The 19,788-nt window shown below is 39.3% G+C and overlaps 1 protein-coding gene across 4 annotated transcripts in view; it reads right to left on the bottom strand.

The window, feature by feature from the left end:
• The window catches only part of METTL8 (methyltransferase like 8), a 115,529-nt gene that overhangs the window by 50,236 nt on the left and 45,505 nt on the right, over positions 1–19,788 (bottom strand). For all 4 annotated transcript variants that reach the window (XM_023185942.3, XM_023185943.1, XM_023185940.1 and 1 more), the window contains one exon: positions 1,333–1,424. In XM_023185942.3, coding sequence (XP_023041710.1) covers positions 1,333–1,424 — 92 coding nt within the window. The remainder of the gene's footprint in view (positions 1–1,332; positions 1,425–19,788) is intronic.

Here is a 19,788-nt window from a genome sequence, read left to right on the forward strand (position 1 = left end):
CTGGGCAACAAGACCCTGTCTCAAAAAAAAAAGAAAAAAAAAAGGGGGGGGGGCAAAAGATCTGAATAGATATTTCTCAAAAGAAGACATACATATGGCCAACAGCTATATGAAAAAATGATCAGTATCACTAATCATCAGAGAAATGCAAATCAAAACCACAATGAGATATCATCTCACCTCAGCTAAAATGGCATATATCAAAAAGACATGGAATAATGAATGGATGCTGGTGAGGATGTGGAAAAAGGAGAACCTTCATACACTATTGGTGGGAATGTAAATTAGTATGACCGCTATGGAAAATACTATAGTGTGGAGTTTCCTCAAAAAACTAAAAATAGAACTACCATATCATCTAGCAATGCCACTACTGGGTATTTATCCAAAAGAAAGGACATCAATATATCAAAGAGATAACTGCACTCCCATGTCTACTGCAGCATTATTCATAGCAGCCATAACATGGAATCAACATTTCCTGTTTTTTTTTTTTTTTTTTTTTTTTTTTTGAGATGGAGTCTTGCTCTGTCTCCAGGCTGGAGTACAGTGGCGCGATCTTGGCTCACTGAAACCTCTGCCTCCCGAGTTCAAGCGATTCTCCTGCCTCAGCCTCCTGAGTAGCTGGGACTACAGGCATGCGCCACCACGCCCAGCTAATCTTTGTTATTTTTAGTAGAGACAGGGTTTCACCATGTTGGCCAGGATGGTCTCAATCTCTTGACCTCGTGATCTGCCCACCTCGGTCACCCAAAGTGCTGGGATTACAGGTGTGAGCTACAGTGCCCAGCTGCTGAGTTTTTTTCATGGTAGCATAGGCCAAGTTTTAAAAAGCCATTTATGAAGGTTGGCAAGGCTTTACCTAAATTAAACTCAAATATAAAGGCCTTCAAGAAAACTGCCTTCAATCCTTACTGAAACTTTATATTTATCCTAAAACTTCAGCACCATTTTGATGTGACTTTACCTTCTTTGCTCAAAGTTTATAAATTTGCTCAAAGTTCCTAGGAAGTGAAATGCATAATAGCATAGTAATAGCAGCATAGCAAGTGGAAAAATTTAAAATTATGTTTTCATATTTTGTTTGAAATGCCACCCATGTGTATATCTCCCAGAAAAAGCAATAATATGACTACTCAAAGACCCAATTATAGGGTGAATACAAATTTCATTAACTTTGGTCCCACTACACTGGAAGAACTGGGAATTTTACCAAATGGAACAAGAGGACTGGCATCAGGAGAGGCTAAGAACTCTCAGAAGCAATGACACAAGGAGGAGGAAAAGTGACTAAAGCTCTGGCTCTAGGAGCTACAGCACACAGTTGGCTACCTTGCTCTTCCAGAAGGACTCGCACAGCTGAGTTTTCCTTTACTTTTTTTCTGGCTGCTGTTTCTTCTTCCTTAGACCACTGCATGTGATCCCTATTAAACAAATAAAAATAAAAAGATTGTAAAATATGCTTTATCATTGAAGAAGACAGAAAAAAGATGACGGGAACCACATCTTTCATTCTGGATTAGCTGAAGACAAATGATACAGACTAATTCCACATGGAATGAATACATTTTGTGTCAGATGTTCCTACTGATAGCGGTGGTACAACCCTGGAACTCCTACGATTCTTCTGTTTAAATCTGGTTGTGCTGCAAGCCCCAACTACCTCTGGGAAATGGCTGCTAAAGTAATGTCCTCAGAACACCCTGGTGTATGACTATTTGGGTGCTGGTATGGTTTGCTGGATTTTACTCTAAGGCTAAATTTATTTGCCTTTTTGTTAATTTATGAACAGAACATTCTTCAGTAGTTTTTAAATGCTCCTCTTACAGCACTTGTATTCTAACACTTTGCTGTCAAATAGATGAAAGTTTAAAAATGTTTTGTACTTAGCCTGCAATTTTTAAAGTAACTTTAGATTTATTTTTCTTATTAGCTACTTTAAATTCTGTAAAAGGATTCATTTGCATTTAAGTGATAGAGTAGTTGATATAGCATGTGAAAAGGTCACCTTTCTAAGTTCTGGCACTTTCTATAAGTATTTTTAGTTTCAGAATCTACTCTCCCTATATGAGAAGATATTTTCTGCTGCTGCAAAAAATGTCTTTCTTGGAATAGAAGCAACAACTGTATGCAAGAGAGGTAATTTTTTTTAAGTTTTGTTTTCACAAAGTTTGCATTTTTTCGCAATAGGTTAGACTCTAAGTAAAGCAATTTCCTGGAATAAACCAGGAATAATTTTTTATCACTAAACAATAAAAAAATTACATACCCCATATTCAAGTTGCATGTAGCCTAAAAGAAAAACCTCTAACACTATTATCATATGATATATGTAGTCACCTGACTGATGACAAGGGATAAATTATACAATTCTTGAAAGTGCATCATGCTGTGACCGACAAACATTGAGCAGTTAGCATGATCATAATAATAATAATAATAACCATCATTTATTTATTACATATCAGGTATTGTAATAAGCACATTGCATATATATGTCTTATTTAATCCTTTTGAAAACCCTTTGGTAGGGTTATAATCATGCCCACTTTGCATAGTGGCTAACAGAAATGTAATAACATATTCAAGGTCATATAGCCAGGAAGTGGCAGAAACAGAATTCACCTAGGTTTGTGTCACTTAAAAGTCCACCTTCTCAACTATTAGTCTATTATTTTCTACCATGGCAGTGGGGGACACAGAGAGACTTAAGATGTAATGTTTGCCCATCTTGGGTTTATATTCTGCTAGTACAGGCAGGTAAACAATAAGTAAATGATAATATAGTGGAGCATGCATGGCTAGCACCTGATGAAGGGGAGTGCAGCCAATTAATGCAGCTGGGGCAAATAGGAAGACTTGAGAGAAGGTAGGTTTGGGCTCAGGTTAGGAGGAAAAGTGGTGGAGCAAATTCATGTCACTCAGAAGCTGACAATACAGACACTGCATACAGGGAACAGTTAAAAGAAACTCCATTTTGACTGGTTCTCTTGGACTACTACAGATGAAGTTGGGAGCTGGATAATGGTCAGATTTCAGAGGATCTTAAATGTGGGGCTGAACAGTTAAGTAGTGTGCGAGACACAATGAAGTGGGGATGGACTGGAGGAAAAGCGACCAATTAGACTGTTGGAATTGTCTAGGAGTAATGAGTCCCAGGACTAAAGTGGTAGCAATGGAGAACAGGAAGGAAAGGGGGAGAGGGAGACACTGAAATTAAGACCTAGAGATTAACTAGATATTGGAGAGAAGTGTAAGAGTCATGAATGATTCCAAGGTCTTAAAACTGAGTATCTAGGAAAGTGGGGGTAACAATGACAGAATGTGGAGTTGCATTGGGTGGAATGATGATAAGCATGGTACTACTTTAAGTAATGCTTATACAATCAGATATGAGAGGGTATATTCCAGTGACCTGGCTATAAATATTGAAGGTGAGAAACAGTTTTCCTTAATTAACTAACTAACTAACTAACTAAATAAATAAATCAAAACTGGTATGCTGCAGTCTCCAGGAAACGTGAATGAGAATGTTTTCAGAGTTTCATAGATAAAAGTTTAACCGCCAGTATTTAAATAAAACTCAATCATGTACAAGCCAAATAATCAAACAGCTTTGTCTCTTGCTTTAACAAATGAGATTAGAATAGGTTTTTTTTTCTTTTTTTTGACTTATTTTGACTTACTTTAACATATGTGAGCAATCACATACAAATTGGGGCTGGCAACTATACTTTAAAATTCTGTATATATTAAATACACTATATTGAATACAATTACACGAAATTTGTGAAATTAAAGGCAACAAGTTATTTATTGAAAAAATAGTATTTATAAGGTTAGGGATGAGTTTTTCATCTACAAATTTCTACCACATATAGGAAAGAAAATAGAACAATCTATTTCCCTGGGAAGAATCAAGCTGTAAGACAATAAGAGTATATGTGGTCTTCCATTTTAAGCATTTAAGCTTTTAGTTTAACTTGCTATTTCTTAAGTATTTAATAGATACAGTTATTTTTTAACTGTAACTTCCTTACCCTGTTCTTTATGTTACTTCATTTTCTTACCTGCTAAGTGAGGGGAATATTAAATCCTAAGTTCCTGCAGAACAGATTTTTTTTTTACACTACAGTTACAGAATCCCCACAGAAACCTATAAAATGTTCCTACTGTATTTATGGGGACTTCCTCCAGCCCTGCTGCTTTATGGCAGTTCTTTATTTTGGAGGAACTGGATTCATGTATCCCAAAACCCAACAGCTGGCAATAAGAATCATACAACTTTTTATTAGTAATAATATAACTACAATAGAATTTAAGCATAGAAACAAATAATAAACAAACTGAAAATAATCAAGTATTTAACAGCAACAAAAACCAAAGGAAAAAAGTGGTTTATAGAGTTTGGCCAATAAATTGTACTTCTGGGAACTTACTGAAATGAAGTAACTCAAAAGAACTAAGAAATTCTGTACAGGGAAATATTTGTATGAAGATATTCACTGGAACACTAAATATAATATTAATAGCAAAAAATGAGAAACAACTTCAGTGATAGGGAAATGAAAAAATTATAGTAAATCAAAGGAATATTATGCAGACATTAAGATAATAAATATGACTATTACATGACAATATGGAAAAGTATTTATAAAATAACATGAGGTTAAAAAAGTAGATCCCCAAATTTTATGTATATATATCTTTTTTTTTTTTTTTTTTAAGATTGAGTCACTCTGTTGCCAGGCTGGAGTGCAATTGCACAATCTTGGCTCACTGCAACCTTTGCCTCCTGTGTTCAAGCAATTCTCCTGCCTCAGCCTCGCGAGTAGCTGGGATTACAGGCATGCGCCACCACACCCAGCTAATTTTTGTATTTTTAGTAGAGATGGGGTTTCACCATATTGGCCAGGCTGGTCTTGAACTCCTGATGACAGGTGATCCACCTGCCTTGGCCTCCCAAAGCGCTAGGATTACAGACGTGAGCCACCGTGCCCAGCCTATAACAAGTTTTAAAAAAACCTTTTTAGCCTTTGGAAAAACCTTTGACAGCCTCAAACTCCTGAGTTCAACCAATCCTTCGGCCTCAGCCTCCTGAGTAGCTGGGACTATAAGTGCATACCACTGTGCCCAGCTAATTTTTAAAATTTTTCAATTAATTTTTTTTTTTTTTTTTGTAGAGACAGGTCTTGCTTTGTTGCCCAGGCTGGTCTCCAACTCCCGCATCAAGCAATCCTCCTGCCTTGGCCTCCCATACTGCTGGGATTACAGGCATGAGTGAGCCACCACACCTGCCCGAGTTCCTTAATTGTGTCAAACATAGAGCCAATGCTTTCCTACTTTGCACACAATGGGATGGAGGTCACAGCTGCTGAAGAAACCAATACCCACCTCCCTCATTAAGTATTCAGTGGGAAACTATATCTATTAGGCACTGGGCCTGTGAACTGGGGACACAAGATGAGAAGATTTGGTAGAACTCAAAATTTTGAGCAATTCTCCTACCTCAGCCTCCTGAGTAGCTGGAATTATAGGCCGAGGCAGGCAGATCACAAGGTCAGGAGATCAAGACCATCATGGCTAACACAGTGAAACCCTGTCTCTACTAAAAATACAAAAAATTAGCCGGGTGTGGTGATGAACGCTTGTAGTCCCAGCTACTCGGGAGGCTGAGGCAGGAGAATGGCGTGAACCCGGAAGGCAGAGCTTGCAGTGAGCCGAGATTGCACCACTGCACTCCAGCCTGGGCGACAGAGCAAGACTCCGTCTCAAAACAAACAAACAAACAAACAAACAAACAAATATACATGTGTGTGTATATATATATATATATTTATACAAACCCAATACGGGAGGACCCAGATTCATAAAACAAGTTCTTAGAGGCCTACAAGGAGACTTAAACTGCCACACGATAGTGGTGGCAGTTTTAACACCCCAGTGTCAATACTGGACAGATCAACAAGACAGAAAATGAACAAGGATATTCAAGACTTGAACTCAGCTCTGGATCAAGTGGACCTGATGGATATCTACAGAACTCTCCACCCCAAGACAACAGAATATATACTCCTCTAAAATAGACCACATAATTACAAATACAACATTTCTCAGCAAATGCAAAAGAATTGAAATCATAACGAACAGTCTCTCAGACCACAGTACAATCAAATTAGAACTCGAGATTTAAAAACTCTCTCAAAACCATACAACTACATGGAAATTGAACAACCTGCTCCTGAATGACTCCTGGGTAAATAATGAAATTAAGACAGAAATCAAAAAGTTCTTTAAAACCAATAAGAAAAAAGTGACAATATACCAGAATTTCTGGGATGCAGCTAAAGCAGTGTTAAGAGGGAAATTTATAACACTAAATGCCCACATTGGAAACCTAGAAAGATTGCAAATCAAAACCCTAACATCACAATTAAAAGAACTAGAGAAGCAAGAGCAAACAAATCTAAAAGCTAGAGGAAGACAAGAAATAACTAAGACCAGAGCAGAACTGAAGGAGATAGAGACACAAAAAACCTTTCAAAAAAAAAAATCAATGAATCCAGGAGCTGGTTTTTTGAAAAAAACTGATAAAACAGATAGACTGCTAACTAGACTAAGAAGAAAAGAGAGAAGAATCAAATAGATAAAAAATGATAAAGGGGATATTGCCACTGACCCATGGAAATACAAACTACCATCAGAGAGTACTATAAACACTTCTAGGCAAATAAACTAGAAAATCTAAAGAAACTGATAAATTCCTGGACACATACACCCTCCCAACACTGAACCAGGAAGAAGTTCAATCCTTGAATAGACCAATAACAAGTTCTGAAATTGAGGCAGTAATAGCCTACCAACCAAAAAAAGCCCAGGACCAGGTAGATTCACAGCTAAATTCTACAAGAAGTACAAAGAGGAGCTGGTACCATTCCTTCTGAAACGATTCCAAACAATTGAAAAGGAGGGACTCCTCCCTAACTCATTTTATGAGGCCAGCATTATCCTGATACCAAAACTTGGCAGAAACACAACAAAAAAAAAGAAAACTTCAGGCCAATATCCCTGATGAACATCTATGCAAAAATCCTCAATAAAATACTGGCAAACTGAATCCAGCAGCACATCAAAAAGCTTATCCACCAATCAAGTTGGCTTCATGCCTGGGATGCAAGGCTGGTTCAACATATGCAAATTAATAAGCGTAATCCATCACATAAACAGAACCAATGACAAAAATCACATGATTATTTCAATAGATGCAGAAAAGGCCTTCAATAAAATTCAACATCACTTCATGTTAAAAACTCTCAATGAACTAGGTACTGATGGGATGCATCTCAAAATAATAAGAGTTATTTATGACAAACCCATGACCAATATCATACTGAATGGGCAAAAGCTGAAAGCATTCCCTTTGAAAACTGGCGTAAGACAAGGATGCCCTCTCTCACCACTCCTATTCAACATAGTATTGGAAGTGCTGACCAGGGCAATAAGGCAAGAGAAAGAAATAAAGGGTATTCAAATAGGAAAAGAGCAAGCCAAATTGTCTCTGTTTGCAGATGACATGATCCTATATTTAGAAAACCCCATCGTGTCAGCCCAAAAACTCCTTTAGCTGATAAATGACTTCAGCAAAGTCTTGGGATACAAAATCAATGTGCAAAAATCACAAGCGTTCCTACACAGCAACAACAGACTAGCAGACAGCCAAATCATGAATGAACCCCCATTCACAACTGTTACAAAGAGAATAAAATACCTAGGAATACAGCTAACAAGGGACATGAAGGACCTCTTCAAGATGAACTACAAACCACTGTTCAAAGAAATAAGAGAGGACACAAACAAATGGAAGAACATTCCATGCTCATGGATAGGAAGAATTAACATCGTGAAAATGGCCATACTGCCCAAAGTAATTTATAGATTGATTCTATGTTATTCCCATGAAACTACTGTTGACTTTCTTCACAGAATTAGAAAAAACTACTTTAAATTTCATATGGAACTAAAAAAGAGCCCATATAGTGAAGACAATCCTAAGCAAAAAGAACAAAGCTGGAGGCATCAATCACGCTACCTGACTTCAAACTATACTACAGGGCTACAGTAACCAAAACAGCATGGTACTGGTATCAAAACAGACATATAGACCAATGGAACAGAACAGAGACCTCTGTTACACAGAGAAATAAGTCCACACGTCTACAACCATCTGATCTTCAACAAACCTGACAAAAACTAGCAATGGGGAAAGGATTCCCTTCTTCATAAATGGTGCTGGGAAAACTGGCTAGCCATATGCAGAAAACTGAAACCAGACCCCTTCCTTAACACCTTATTCAAAAATTAACTCAAGGTGGATTTAAGACTTAAATGTAAAACCAAAAACCATAAAAACCCTAGAAGAAAACCTAGGCAATACCATTCAGGACATAGACTTCATGACAAAACACCAAAAGCAACTGCAACAAAAGCCAAAGTTGACAGATGGGATCTAATTAAACTAAAGGGCTTCTGCACAGCCAAAGAAACTAGCATCAGAGTGAACAGGGAACCTACAGAATGGGAGAAAATTTTTGCAATCTACCCATCTGACAAAGGTCTAATATCCAGAATCTACAAGGTATTTAAACAAATTTACAAGAAAAAAAAATCAAAAAGTGGGCAAAGGATATGAGCAGACACTTCTCAAAAGAAGACATTTATGCAGCCAATAAACATATGAAAAAAGCTCATAATCACTGATCATTAGAGAAATGCAAATCAAAACTGCAATGAGATATCTCACGCCAGTCAGAATGGCGAATATTAAAAAGGAAACAATAGATGCTGACAAGGCTGTGGAGAAATAGGAACACCTTTTTTTTTGACATGGAGTCTTGCTCTGTTGCCAGGCTGGAGTGCAGCGGCACGATCTTGGCTCACTGTAACCTCCACCTCCCGGGTTTAAGTGATTCTCCTACCTCAGCTTTCTGAGTAGCTAGGACTACAGGCATACACCACCACACCCAGTTAATTTTTTTGTATTTTTAGTAGAGACGGAGTTTCACCATGTTGGCCAGGATGGTCTCCATCTCCTGACCTTATGATCCACCCACCTTGGCCTCCCAAAGTGCTGGGATTACAGGCATGAGCCACCACGCCCAGCTAGGAATGCTTTTACACTGTTGGTGGGCATGTAAATTAGTTCAACCATTGTGGAAGACAGTGTGGCGATTCCTCAAGGATCTAGAACCAGAAATATCATTTGACCCAGTAATCCCATTACTGGGTATACACCCAAAGGAATATAAATCATTCTGCTATAAAGACACATGCACATATGTGCTTACTGCAGCACTATTTATAATAGCAAAGGCATGGAACCAACCCAAATGTCAATCAATGATAGACTGGATAAAGAAAATGTGGTACATATACACCATGGAATACTATGCAGTCATAAAAAAGAATGAGATCATGTCCTTTGCAGGGACATGGATGAAGTTGGAAGCCATCATCCTCAGCAAACTAACACGGGACTAGAAAACCAGACAATGCATGTTCTCCCTCATAAGTAGGAGTTGAACAATGAGAACACATGGATACAGGGAGGGGAACAACATACACAGGGGCCTGTTGGCGGGTGGAGGGCAAGGGGAGAGAGAGCATTAGGACAAATCCCTAATGCATGCAGGGCCTAAAACCTAGATGACGGGTTGATAGGTGCAGCAAATCACCATGGCACATGTATACCTATGTAACAAACCTGCACTTTCTGCACATGTATCCCAGAACTCAAAGTAAAATTTAAAAAAAAAAAAAAAAGAAGAAGAAGAAAAAAAGAAAAGAAGACTACAAGAAAAAAAAAAATACACACACACACACACACACACACACACACACACACACATCTGGGCCAGGTGCGGTGTCTCACGCCTGTAATCCCAGCACTTTGGGAGGCTGAGGCGGGTGGATCACCTGAGGTCAGCAGTTCAAGACCATCCTGGCCAACATGGTGAAACCCCATCTCTACTAAAAATACAAAAAATTAGCCGGGTGTGGTGGCGGGCGCCTGTAATCCCAGCCACTTGGGAGGCTGAGGCAGGAGAATCACTTGAACCTGAGAGGCGGAGTTTGCAGTGAGCTGAGATCGAGCCATTGTACTCCAGCCTGGGCAACAGAGCGAGACTCTGTCTGAAAAAACACAAACAAACACAAAAAACCCAAAAAATACACGTGTGCTGAACATGTAAAAAACAAAAAGAACTATGTAAGAAACAGGGCATGAGGAATCAGATGATAAGTAAAATTTTTATATAAGGAAAATTACATAATGAAGAATTCTTGGGATCTGAACCCCATTGAGATTCTGGAAACTGTCTATTATTTAAGTGGGTTACATAATAGAAATCATGTTGCAACACACAGTCTTACCTTGTATCTACAAAAAAAAGGCTTAGCTCAGTGTTTTTAAACTAAAGGTCATAAACCTTGGTGAGTCCTGAAATCAATTTAGTTACTCTAAGCAACCCTTGAAAAAAGAAACAGAAACAGAGTAGAATAAAATAAATGGAAAATACTGGGTACACACCTCACATGGTAAAAACTGTACTGGAAACTTTTGTTCCTGTTTTATATATGTGTACATGTTATGTACACATGTGCTGGTCCATGATGGAAAGTGTGTTTCTTACTGGGAGCATGCCAATGGCCTAGCTGATGTAGTCATGTAATACAAGTGCTTAGTGCTTCCTTATAAATGACTGAGATCCCTTGAAAAGTTTCTATATGCTTAAACCAAGAACATTGTGGAATAAGGAATGATTTTTCCAAGTAACCGTGTAAGTTCCTCAATATAGACAGATTTCAGGGCCATGTCTCAAAAGCATTTTGAATATCGTTTCCTGTCACCACCCTCCAAAATTGATAAATGTACTAAGTATGATTAAAAGACAACAGGCAGAATGTAAAATGGTTCAGTCACTGTGGGAAACAATTTGAGTTTCTCAAAAACTTAAATACAGAATTAAAATATGACCCTGCAATTCCACTCTTAGGTATATACTCCAAAGAAATGAAAGCAAGGCCCCAAACAAGCAGCACTATTCACAAGAGGCAAAACAGTGGAACAGCCCAAATGTCCATTGGTAGATGAATGAATAAACCAACTGTGATGTATACAAACGATGGAATATCATTCAGCCATAAAAAGAACAAAGTGCCAATACATGCTACAAGGTATATGACCCTCCAAGATATTATGCTAAGTGAAAGATGTCAGACATAAAAGGTCACATTGTATGATTCCATGTCTATGAAATATCCAGAATGACTGGGTGCGGAGGCTTATGTCTATAATCCCAGCACACTGGGAGGCCGAGGCAAGTGGATCACTTGAGCCCAGGAGTTCAAGACCAGCATGGGCAACATGGAAAAACTCCATCTATACTAAAAATACAAAAAATTAGCCAGCCATGGTGCACACGCCTGTAGTCCCAGTTACTTGGGAGGCTGAGGTGGGAGGATCACTTGAGCCCAGGTGGTTGAGGCTGCAGTGAGCTGTTACCATGCCACTGCACTCCAGTCTGGGTGACAGGGCAAGACCCTGTCTCAAATAAGCAAACAAACAGATAAAAAATGAAAGACTAGACCAACTATGGTGGCTCATTCCTGTACTTTCAGCACTTTAGGAGGCTGAGGCAGGAGGATTGCTTCAGCCCAGGAGTTCAAGACCAGTCTGGGCAACATAGTGAGACCCCATCTCTATAAAAAATAAAAAATTAGCCAGGTGTGGTAGCACACACTTGTAATCTCAGCTACTTGGGGGGCTGAGGCAGGAAGATCACTTGAGCCCAGGAGGTCAAAACTGCAATGAGCTGTGATTGTGCCACTGCACTCCAGTCTGGGTGACAGAGCAAGATGCTGTCTTTAAATTAAGTAAGTAAGTAAGTAAGTTCTTGTAAAAGACTATAGGCAGTTACAAGTACTAGTAATATAAACACCCAGAATCTGGAAGGCAAATCTTTCTCAGGATATTAGAAACTAAATAAAAAAGAGTATCTTTATTTTTTCTTAAAATTAAAAAAATATATTGTCATACAGAGAGTAAATCATCCTTACAAACCAAAGGCTAAATGGAAAAATAGAACTGTAGATAATTCTGAGCAACACTTCTAAGAGAAAACTGACATGTACTTTTCTAGAAACATCTTTAAAAAATCAAATTCAGGCTGGGTGTGGTGGCTCGTGCCTATAACCCCAGCATTTTGAGAGGCCAAGGCAGGAGGACTGCTTGAGGCCAGGAGTTCAAGACCAGCCTGGGTAACATGGCAAGACCCCCTCTCTAAAAAAAATAAAATAAGACAAAATAAAAAATTAGCCATTATGGTGCCATTGTACTTCAGCCTGGGTGACAGAGCAAGACCCCGTCTCAAAAAAAAAAAAAAAAAAAAAAAAAATCAAATTCAGCAAGAGAGGAAATACTATTCTTAAATATAAAGGAGAAAATAAGAAAACAAAAACTTTTGAACAGAATTTTGGACTTGAAGGATGGGGAGACAAAACCATGTTTCGTTTAATTTACAAATCTTCTCTTTAAGAAGAAAAATATGTAAAAAAGGTGTGTGGGAAGATAATGTGAATCAACTACCTTCCTCTTCCCTGGGTGAAACAATTTTTATTACTGCTCTTACAGTGTGTATTTGTGTTGGTATAGAGTTCACCACAGGTGTCAGGTACAGACTGGCCAACCCCTTGGGGGGTATGCTATGAAGACAGATGGCTGTCTAGACTAGATCAATGTTTTTCAAACTGAGTAACAGAGCCCTAAGGGTCCTGTAGGCTGCTACAGTAAGTGAAGAGAAGTGAGAGGGAAAAGGAAGTGGTGCTGTTGATGCTCCAGGCCTCTATGCCAACTTCATTCAGGGCAGGTTTGCTTTTATCTTTTAAATCCTAGGATTCCATGTTAAAGCTTCACTTGAAAATAGTTCTGTTGCTAAAGAAAATTATAAAAACCATTGGACTGGATCAAGGGTTCCCAAACCTGGCTCCTCAACAGAATTACTAAAAGAGCCTTTTCAAGTTAGAAATTCCTGGGTCATACCTCTAGACCTACTGAAATAGTAACTCCCTGAAGGATTCTTGTACAGCCAGCCCAAAGCTAGCCCAGGTGTTTGAGAAGCGCAGGACCAGATGATCTTTGCTTTCCTGAGTCTATGACAAAATGACTTAAATCAGTAGGCAAGAATCTCAGGCAAGAGAGCACGTGGTAGCAGATGGGAAAAGAGAATACAGATAGCTAATCACTAGGGTCTAATGAAGAAAACAAAAAAATTGGTAAATGAGGAGTTTGCCTAAGATCAGAAGTTGCTCTGGAGATTTAATTGCCTGGCAAAGGGCCCATTTCATCTTATAGCCTGCGATAACTATCCATATTGGTGATGGTAGTCAAAACGGTTTAATGGAGCAGCTGTCCAAAAAAGTATAACGTGAATCACATATGTAGTTTTAAAATTTCTAGTAGCCATGGTAAAGAAAAGTGAAAATAAAGAGGTAAAACCAATTTTAAAAATATATTTTATTTAGGCCAGGCACAGTGGCTCACGCCTATAATCCCAGCACTTTGGGAGTCCGAGGTGGGCAGTTCACCTGAAGTCAGGAGTTTGAGACCAGCCTGGCCAACACAGTGAAACCTTGTCTCTACAAAAAATACAAAAATTAGCTGGGCATGGTGGCGATATGGAAGAGAAGAGCATGGTCCCTTTAAATGATACAGAAGCGGGGAAGGCAAGTGCTAGCTAGAGGAGGACATGGTCCCCGGCTAGGGCTTCACCCACACAAACCTAGGTGAGGACAGGCATTTCCTGCCCAAATGTTATATTTTCCCAAGACTGCCCTGGCCTGCCATGTCCCCATCCTATGCCTATAAACACCCCCTCTCCCCCAGACCCTAGCTGGCAGACACATAGGTGGCTGGACATCGCGAGAAGCACATCAGCAGGAACCAGCACACCAGCAGTCCACCAACCAGCAGAACGACATTTGGCCAGGGCAGCCAGAGGAGAGCCCAGTCCAACGAGCGGTCTGACTCCAGGGGAAAACCATCTCTCTTCTGGCTCCCCCATCTGCTGAGAGCTACTTCCACTCAGTAAAACCTTGCACTCATTCTCCAAGCTCGTAAGTGATCTGATTCCTCCCCTACAACAAGGCAAGAACCCAGGGATACAGAAAGTCCTCTGTCTTTACGACAAGGCAGGGGTGTAACTGAGCTAACACAAGCTGCCTATGGATGGCTAAACTAAAAGAGCACCCTGTAACACACGCCCACTGGGGCTTCAGGAGCTGTAAACACTCACCCCTAGACACTGTCAGGGGGTTGGAGCCCCACAGCCTGCCCATCTGTATGCTCCCCTAGAGGTTTGAGCAGTGGGTCACTGAAGAAGTGAGCCACACCCCCATCGCACATCCTGCGAAGGGGACATGGGAGCTTTTCCGGTTTCAGTGGTGCATGCTTATAATCCCAGATACTCAGGAGGCTGAGGCAGGAGAATCGCTTGAAAGTGGGAGGTAGAGGTTGCAGTGAGCTGAGATTCCATCACTGCACTCCATCTGGGGTGACAAAGTGAGACTGTCTTATTTTTAAAAAAAAAACATATATATATATATAAATATATATGTACATACATGTATATATATGTACTTACGTGTATATATATGTATGTATGTGTATATATAATATATATGTACGTATGTGTGTATATATAACTGCATATATCCAAATTTTCATTCATTTTTAACATATAATTCAATATAAAAATTATTAATGAGATTGTTTACCTTTTTTGTACTAAGTTTTAAAAATCTTACAGTACATCTCAATTCAACCCAGTTATTAATATATTTCAAGTGCTCAATAAACACATGTGGCTAGTGGCTACCATATTGTACAGTGTAGAACTAATTAATTAAAAAATCAATGTATTCCCTTTCAAAATTGAGATTGAGTAGCAATCAAAACATAAAAGGCCCGTGAATCACTTTCCTAGCCCCACAGATGCTGTTCCAGAGGCTAGTCTGATAACAATTTTGTCTGCAGATACCATGCCCGACTTGACTTCTTCAGCTCTGACCACTCTCCCTCTTCCCAGCAGCAGTGTCTGCGTGCTGGACATTTACACCTGAATGTCCTGCTCATAAAGACTATTCAAAATGTCTAAAACCAAATTCACCATCTTTCTTCCAAAATAAAACAAATACATTTACCTCTTGATTTTCCTATTTCTATTAGTTACTTAAGATCAAAACTTCAGAGTCAACTTCTTCCTTTTTCTTTACTCTGCACAAGCACCAAGTTCTATTTATTCTTCTGTCATGATCTCTTGCTCACTGGACCTTTCTTGCTTCTAATTCTTCCTGCTGATCAGTCTAGTATGGTGTTACCAAATATATACACTTAATACACTAGCTATAATGTCATTTATCTTCAGTGGCTCTATAATACCTTATACTTCAGCTATGAATTCAGGACCACGCACAATTGTAAACCTACCCCCGCATCTGGCCTATGTCATTCTGACCTTATCTTTCACCAACCTCCTAGAAAAGCCTTTGGTAAGGCAAACTATCCTATGCTCTCTCTCCTGAAAATGCCTTATATTTCCTCATCTCAGTGCTTTATGATTTTCTATCCAACTAGAATGCCCTTATTTCAGTTTACCTATTCAAAGCATTAATTCAACAAATATCTGTGTGTCAGGCATTGTGCTATGTACTGGAGGCAATATAAATAGGGGCATATCTTGTATAATTATGCTTTGCTTTATCACATTTTACAGTTACTGCATTTTTTACATATTGAAGGTTTGTGGCAACCCTGCATTGAGCAAGTCTATTGACACCATTTCTCCAACAGCATGTGCTCACCTCATGTCTCTGTTACATTTTGGTAATTCTTGCAATATTTCAAACTATTTCATTATTATTGTATCTGTTATGAGCTGTGATCAGTGATCTTTGATGTTACTATTGTAATTGTTTTAGAGCACCATGAACCATCCCCATATAAAACAGCGAATTTATTTGATAAATATTATGTGTGTTCTGACTGCTCCACTGACCCGGCTTTGTCTGTCTCTTTCCCTCTCCTCAGACTCCCCTATTTCCTGAGAAAAAATAATATGAAATGAGTCCAGTTGATTACCTACAGTAGCCTCTACATGTTCAAGTGAAAGGAAGAGTTATATATCTCTCACTTTAAATCAAAAGCTAGAGAAGACTAAGCTTAGTGAGGAACGCCTGTTGCAAGCTGAGATAGGCCAAAACCTAGGTCTCTAGCACTAGTCAACTTGTGACATGCAAAGGAAATATTCTTAAAGGAAATTAAAGATGCTACTCCAGGTTGAGTGGTATGGCTCACACCTGTAATTCCAGCACTTTGGGAGGCTGAGTTGGGAAGATCACTTGAGCTCAGGAGTTCAAGACCAGCCTGGGCAACATGGTGAAACCCCATCTCTACAAAAAATACAAAAATTAGCCAGGCATGGTGGTGAATGCCTATAGTCCCAGCTACTTGGGAGGCTGAGGCCAGAGAATCACTTGACCCCGGAGGAGGTTGAGGCTGCAGTGAACTGTGACCACACCACTGCACCACTGCACTCCAGCTTGGGTGACTGAGTCTCCCTGTCCGAAAAAAATAAAATAAAATAAAATAAAATAAAATAAAATAAAATAAAATAAAACAAAACAAAATGATGAAAAGATGCTACTCCAGTGAATACATGAATGAACACATGCTATTTCTCATGAAATAGCATTACTGATATGAAGAAAGGTTTAGTGGTCTGCATAAAAGATAAAACCAGCCACAATATTCCCGTAAGCCAAAGCCTAATCCAGAGCAAGGCCCTAACTTTCTTTGATTCTATGGAGGCTCAGAGAGATGAGGTAGCTGCAGAAGAAAAGTGAAGCTAGTGGAGGTTGGTTCATGAGGTTTAAGGAAACAAGCCATCTCCATAGCATAAAAGTGCAAAGCAAAGCAGTAGGTGCTGATGGAGAAGCTGTAGCATCAAACTATCCAAAAGATCCAGCTAAGATCACTGATGAAGGTGGTTGCACTAAAAAACAAATTTTCAATGTAAATAAAACAGCTTTCTATTGGAAGAAGATGCCATCTAAGACTTTTTTTTTTTTTTTTTTTTTGAGACAGAGTCTCACTCTGTTGCCCAGGCTGGAGTGCAGTGGCACAATCTCGGCTCACTGCAAGCTCCGTCTCCCAGGTTCAAGCCATTCTCCTGCCTCAGCCTCCAGAGTAGCTGGGACTACAGGCGCCTGGCACCATGCCTGGCTAATTTTTTTTTGTATTTTTAGTAGAGACGGGGTTTCACCATGTTAGCCAGGATGGTCTCAATCTCCTGACCTCATGATCTGTCTGCCTTGGCCTCCCAAAGCGTTGGGATTACAAGCGTGAGCCACCGCGCCCAGCCAGATGCCATCTAAGACTTTCATAGTCAGAAAGGATAAGTCAATGCCTGGCTTCAAAGCTTCAAAGGACAGGCTGACTCTCTTGTTAAGGGCTAAGGCAGCTGGTGACTATAAGTTGAAGCCAGTGCTTATTTACTATTCCAAAAATCCTAGGGCCCTTAAAAATGATGCTGAATCTACTCTGCCTATACTCTATAAACGAAACAACAAAGCCTAGATGACAACATATCTGTTTACAGCATGCTTTACTGAATGTTTTAAGCCCACTGTTGAGACCTAATGCTCAGACGAAAGAATTCCTTGAAACATATTACTGCTCAATGACAATATGCCTTGTCACCCCACAGTTCTGATGGAAATGTACAAGGATATTAATGTTGTTTTCATGCCAACTAATACAATATCCATTCTGCAGCCCATGGATCAAGGAGTAATTTCAACTTTCAAGACTTACTTAAGAACTACATTTCTTAAAGCTGCAGCTGCCATAAATAGTAATTCCTCTAGTGGATCTGGGCAAAGTAAACTGAAAACATTCTGGAAAGGATTCACCAATCTACATGCCATTAAGAACATTTGTGATTCATGGGAGGTCAAAATAACAACATCAATAGGAGTTAGGAAGAAGTTGATTCTAATGGATGATTCTGAGGGGTTCAAGACTTCAGTGGAAAAAGTAACAGCAGATATGGTGGAAACAGCAGATATATGGAGAACTAGAATTAAAAGTAGGGCCTAAAGATTTATGCTGAATTGCTGCAATCTCATGATAAAACTTGAACAGATGAGGAGCTCCTTTGTAGGGATGAGCAAATTGAAGTAGCTTCTTGAGATAGAATCTACTTGGGGAGAAGACACTGTGAACACTGTGGAAATTACAACAAAGAATTATGTTGCGGGAAGTCAGGGACCCTGAACGGAGGGACCAGCTGAAGCCATGGCAGAAGAACATAAATTGTGAAGATTTCATGGACATTTATTAGTTCCCCAAATTAATACTTTTATAATTTTTCACGCCTGTCTTTACTGCAATCTCTGAACATAAATTGTGAAGATTTCATGGACATTTATCACTTCCCTAATCAATACTCTTGTGATTTTCTATGCCTGTCTTTACTTTAATCTCTTAATCCCATCATCTTCGTAAGCTGAGGATGTATGTGGCCTCAAGACCCTGTGACGATTGCGTTAACTGCACAAATTGTTTGTAAAGCATGTGTGTTTAAACAACATGAAATCTGGGCACCTCGAAAAAAGAACAGGATAACAGCAATGTTCAGAGAACAAGGGAGATAACCATCAGGTATGACTGCCTGAGAGCCGGGCAGAACAGGGCCATATTTCTCTTCTTACAAAAGCAAATAGGAGAAATATCGCTGAATTCTTTTTCTCAGCAAGGAACAGCCCCGAGAAAGAGAAGGCTTTCCTAGGGGTAGGTCTCTAAAATGGTTGCTCTGGGAATGTCTGTCTTACACGGTTGCAGATAAGGGATGAAATAAGCTCCAGTCTTCTGTAGCGCTCCCAGGCCTATTAGGACGAGGAAATTCCCGCCTAGTAAATTTTAGTCAGACCAGTTGTCTGCTCTCAAACCCTGTCTCCTGATAAGATGTTATCAACGACAATGCGTGCCCGAAACTTCATTAGCAATTTTAATTTCGCCCCGGTCCTGTGATCTCACTCTGCATCCATTTGCCTTGTGATATTTTATTGCCTTGTAAAGCATGTGATCTCTATGACCCTATTCTTACACTCCCTCCCCTTTGAAAATCACTAATAAAAACTTGCTGGTTTTGCGGCTTGCGGGGCATCACAGAATCTGCTGACATGTGATGTCTCCCCCGGAAACCCAGCTTTAAAATTTCTTTCTTTTGTACTCTTTCCCTTTATTTCTCAGACCGGCCAACATTTAGGGAAATAAAAAACAACTTACATTGAATTATTGAGGGCGGGTTCCCCCAATAGAATTTAGACATAATTTAGACAACAAAGAATTTAGACATAATTCTAAATATTAAACAAAATATTTAGAATATCACATATACTTAGTTGATAAAACAGTGGCAGGATCTGTGAGGACTGACTTATTTTGAAAGTTCTACTGTAGGTAAAATGTTATCAAACAGCATCACATGCTACAGAGAAATCTTCCATGAAAGGAAGAGTCAGCTGATGAGGCAAATTGCATTGTTGTCTTATTTTAAGAAACTGCCACAGCCACTCCAACCACCACCCTGATCAGTCAGCAACCATCAACACTGAAGTAAGACCCTCTGCCAACAAAAAGATTATGACTCACTGAAGGCGCAGATGACTGTT

The sequence above is a fragment of the Piliocolobus tephrosceles genome, chromosome 11 (assembly GCF_002776525.5).
Source record: "Piliocolobus tephrosceles isolate RC106 chromosome 11, ASM277652v3, whole genome shotgun sequence".
Taxonomy (NCBI): Eukaryota; Metazoa; Chordata; class Mammalia; order Primates; family Cercopithecidae; genus Piliocolobus; species Piliocolobus tephrosceles.